Below are 4,013 nucleotides of genomic sequence, written 5' to 3' on the forward strand. Positions count from 1 at the left end.
TGGCCATCACTCACCTTGCCCTTACTTTCCTTGACTCATCCAGAAGCACCCAGAGCCTGTGGCATGACTGGCCCTGTAGGCCAAGCCAAACTGAACCCCCAAATTGTCCAGAATCTCCCCCTCCTGCTATCCCCAAAGCCAGTCCTGTCCTCCAGACTTTTCTTCCTACCACCTTCAGTAATAAAGCCTTCCTCAAATCACTCCCCTCCCCACCGCTTCCCACCCCATCCTTCTCTCTCCCATTCTGGTTTGGGTGCTGAGGAATATTTATTCAAACCCACACCCATCCAGCCCTGCCCAGAGGCCTGACTCTGCGCGCCTCTGGTAGGCTTTTCAGGCTCACATTAGGGAGCAAAAGGAGACCCTTCCAAATGTGTCCTGGCCCCTTTAAAAAAGCTGAGCAGGGCTTTTTTTTTTTTTTTTTTTTTTTTTTTTTTAGCCCTATGACTATATTAGGTGACACGAAACTGCTCATCGCTGCTGTCATCGAGGCCCCTGGCCCAATGGCAGGCTGAGTCCCCCTCCTCTGGCCTGGTCCCGCCTCTCCTGCCCCCTTGTGCTCGGCGCTACCTGCTGCCCAGACACATCCAGAGCTGGCCGGCGGGTGCGCGGGCGGGCGGCGGCACCATGCAGGGAAGCTGCCAGGGGCAGTGGGCAGCGCCGCTCTGTGCCGCCCACCTGGCGCTGTGAGACTGGCGCTGCCACCATGTTCCCCAGCCCTGCGCTCACGCCCACGCCCTTCTCAGTCAAAGACATCCTGAACCTGGAGCAGCAGCAGCGCAGCCTGGCCGCCGCCGGAGAACTCTCTGCGCGCCTGGAGGCCACCCTGGCGCCCTCCTCCTGCATGCTGGCCACCTTCAAGCCAGAGGCCTACGCCGGGCCCGAGGCGGCTGCGCCGGGCCTCCCAGAGCTGCGCGCAGAGTTGGGCCCCGCGCCTTCACCCGCCAAGTGTGCGTCTGCCTTTCCCGCCGCCCCCGCCTTCTATCCGCGTGCCTACAGCGACCCCGACCCAGCCAAGGACCCTCGAGCCGAAAAGAAAGGTGAGGAGGAAACACAGGCCCCCTTCTCCCCTCCTGGGTCGCTTTCGCCCTCCAGAAACTCAGGGCCAGGAGGAGGAGACACGCGCCCCTGGGCCGAGGGCTGGGATCCGGCGGGGGGCTCAGAATGTAAGATGCCTGGTGTTGTCGCCAGGGCTCCCGCGCCCCGCGTCCAATCGGAGATTCAGAGGAAATGCCAGATTGAAAGGATCAGAAGCAAGAGACCAAAAAACATTTACCCCCGGCCTAACAAAGCCCCGGGCGGCTTCGGCTCTGCTCCTGGGTCTGGTAGGAAGTTGAAAAATCGGTTTATGGTAGACAGAACAGACAGACAATTAGATAATCTCTGTTTTTAAATCTCCTTTGGATTTACGGATCTTTTTAAGAATCTGATGAGAACCGCTAAACAGAAATTGAAATGTTGCTCACAGACACGCTTTTGCGTACAATCGGAGGAGGGTCCTGGACCTTCCTTCTGCAGCCCACCCGCGACCCGGGTTTCTGGGCTCTTTCCTTCTTTGCGCCAGGAAAGTGAAGTTTGGGATCCAGGGCCTTGATTTTAAAATGGGATACTGCGGAGCCTCTGGAATCTGACTTCGCTTTATTTTTTCAGCACAACTTCCTGGCGCGGCCAGGGCGGAGAGGTTCCCTCGTGGAAAAGTTAGGAAAGGTTGCGCTACTGCGGGCGCGGGGGAATGGACGAGATGGGTGCGGGGTCAACCTGCAGGCCATCCCAGGATCCGGGAGGGAGGCCGGCCCTGCCGCAGAAAGGGGCCTGCTGGGAGACCCTCGCCCAAGGCAGGAGCCCGGGCGATTCCCGGGAGGCCGCAGGCGCTGGGCGAAGACCGCTGTGAGCCGGGAGAGAATTCGGAGGTTGAGGAATAGAGGCCTGTGAACAAATTCGGGCGGGCACCGCGGCTAGAACTGATCGCTACCAATTCGAGAAAGCCAGCAAGGCAAGTTCCGAGGCCGCCTGCCCACCCGCGGCTTCTTGGACGCTGCGCAAACCCTGCTGCGGCCAGGCTGGAGCCTCCGATCACCAAACCAACACTCCTGGCCTTCTGTTTCTTGATTCCTTAATTTTGAGATAAGACTGTCCCTAAGAGTGAGGCCTCGGCCTCTGTTGGTTTAACTTCTCAAACCAAACTAGCCCTAATTCAGTTCACCCCAGAGCAACACCTGGTTTTATTTTTTTTATTTTTATTTTATTTATTTATTTATTTATTTATTTATTTATTTATTTATTTTTTGCAGCCTGAAATTTTAAGTCACCGTCTGTCTCCCTCACCAGGGTGTGAACTGCCCCGAGGGCAGAGATCTCTCGTTTTGTTCTCCAGAGCCTTGAGCCGAGCCTGACTTTCGACAAATGCTGAGTGAGACTTGTCGGTGGCTCCCAGTGCACTTGGCAGAGTGAGCCGCAGCCAGCTAGGCTCTCCAGGCAGGACAGAGTGGCATCCACGAGGATCCCTTACCATTATTGTGCGGCCGCGCTCCGTAGGTCGAGCCGCTCTTACCAAGCGTCTCTCTGCCTCTCTGTTCCCCCTCAGAGCTGTGCGCGCTGCAGAAGGTGGTGGAGCTGGAGAAGCCAGAGGCGGACAACGCGGAGCGGCCCCGGGCGAGACGGCGGAGGAAGCCGCGCGTGCTCTTCTCGCAGGCGCAGGTCTACGAGCTGGAGCGGCGCTTCAAGCAGCAGCGGTACCTGTCGGCCCCCGAACGCGACCAGCTGGCCAGCGTGTTGAAACTCACGTCCACGCAGGTCAAGATCTGGTTCCAGAACCGGCGCTACAAGTGCAAGCGGCAGCGGCAGGACCAGACTCTGGAGCTGGTGGGGCTGCCCCCGCCGCCGCCGCCGCCTGCCCGCAGGATCGCCGTGCCAGTGCTGGTGCGCGATGGCAAACCATGCTTAGGGGACTCGGCACCCTACGCGCCTGCCTACGGCGTGGGCCTCAATGCCTACGGCTATAACGCCTACCCCGCCTATCCGGGTTACGGCGGCGCGGCCTGCAGCCCTGGCTACAGCTGCACCGCCGCTTACCCCACCGGGCCTTCTCCAGCGCAGCCGGCCACTGCCGCCGCCAACAACAACTTCGTGAACTTCGGTGTCGGGGACTTGAATGCGGTTCAGAGCCCCGGGATTCCGCAGAGCAACTCGGGAGTGTCCACGCTGCATGGTATCCGAGCCTGGTAGGGAAGGGACCCGCGTGGTGCGCCCCTGACTGATCCCACCTCAAGAGTTCCCTGACTCTCCGGGGGAGAAGGGGCTCCCAACCTGACCCTGAGTCCCCTGGATTTTGCATTCACTCCTGCGGAGAGCTAGGAACTTTTTCTGTCCCACGCGCGTTCGTTCTTGCGCACGGGAGAGTTTGTGGCGGCGATTATGCAGCCTGCAATGAGTGATGCTGCAGCCTGGTGTCTTAGCTGTCCCCCCAGGAGTGCCCTCCGAGAGTCCATGGGCACCCCCGGCAGAACGACCAGTGAATTGGGACTGAGCCCGGGCACACGGGGCCTGAGATCCGACCGCCCATTCCGCGAGCCAGGGCCGGGCGCCCGGGCCTTTGCTATCTCCCCGCCACCCGCCCACGCATCCACCCACCCGTATTTATGTTTTTACCTATTGCTGTAAGAAATGAGGATCCCCTTCCCATTAAAGAGAGTGCGTTGACCCCGCACGTGTGCTTCTTTCAGCTTTCGGCGCTTCAGAAACAGGAGAGAGGTGGCCGCCCAGGATTGGTCTCAGGTCTCAGGCACAGGCATTCGCTGAGCAAATTGATAACATTGATACTAATAAAAACTAACCCTTGCTGGAACCATACTGGTTCCGTGTTGGGCACTTTCTGAGATTGTCTCATATAATTCTCAATTAAAAAAAAAAAATCCTATTTTAAAGTTTAGAAACTGAGGCCCGGAGGGATTTAATGACTTACCTGCGAACAAATAGCCAGTACTAGTTGAACTCAGGTTAAACTCTGGTTGTCT

The 4,013-nt window shown here is 58.3% G+C and overlaps 1 protein-coding gene across 2 annotated transcripts; it reads left to right on the plus strand.

The window, feature by feature from the left end:
• The first annotated feature begins 467 nt into the window (after positions 1–467).
• On the plus strand, positions 468–3,699 carry NKX2-5 (NK2 homeobox 5). 2 transcript variants are annotated; one of them, XM_050793257.1, is made up of 2 exons: positions 468–1,040; positions 2,292–3,699. In XM_050793257.1, the coding sequence occupies exons 1-2, from the start codon at positions 707–709 to the stop codon at positions 2,294–2,296; spliced, it is 339 nt and encodes a 112-aa protein (XP_050649214.1). In that variant the 5' UTR covers positions 468–706; the 3' UTR covers positions 2,297–3,699. The 2 variants fall into 2 exon arrangements, with proteins under 2 accessions (XP_050649214.1, XP_050649213.1); XM_050793256.1 differs by having other exon boundaries at positions 2,585–3,699.
• Positions 3,700–4,013: the final 314 nt, after the last annotated feature.

This window comes from Macaca thibetana, chromosome 6 (genome assembly GCF_024542745.1).
Source record: "Macaca thibetana thibetana isolate TM-01 chromosome 6, ASM2454274v1, whole genome shotgun sequence".
In the NCBI taxonomy this organism is placed as follows: domain Eukaryota; kingdom Metazoa; phylum Chordata; class Mammalia; order Primates; family Cercopithecidae; genus Macaca; species Macaca thibetana.

Coding starts and splice junctions, on each gene's coding strand:
- NKX2-5 (XM_050793256.1), top strand. CDS start 707: ATGTTCCCCAGCCCTGCGCTCACGCCCACGCCCTTCTCAGTCAAAGAC. Junction 1,041..2,584: donor CCCTCGAGCCGAAAAGAAAG/GTGAGGAGGAAA, acceptor GTTCCCCCTCAG/AGCTGTGCGCGCTGCAGAAG.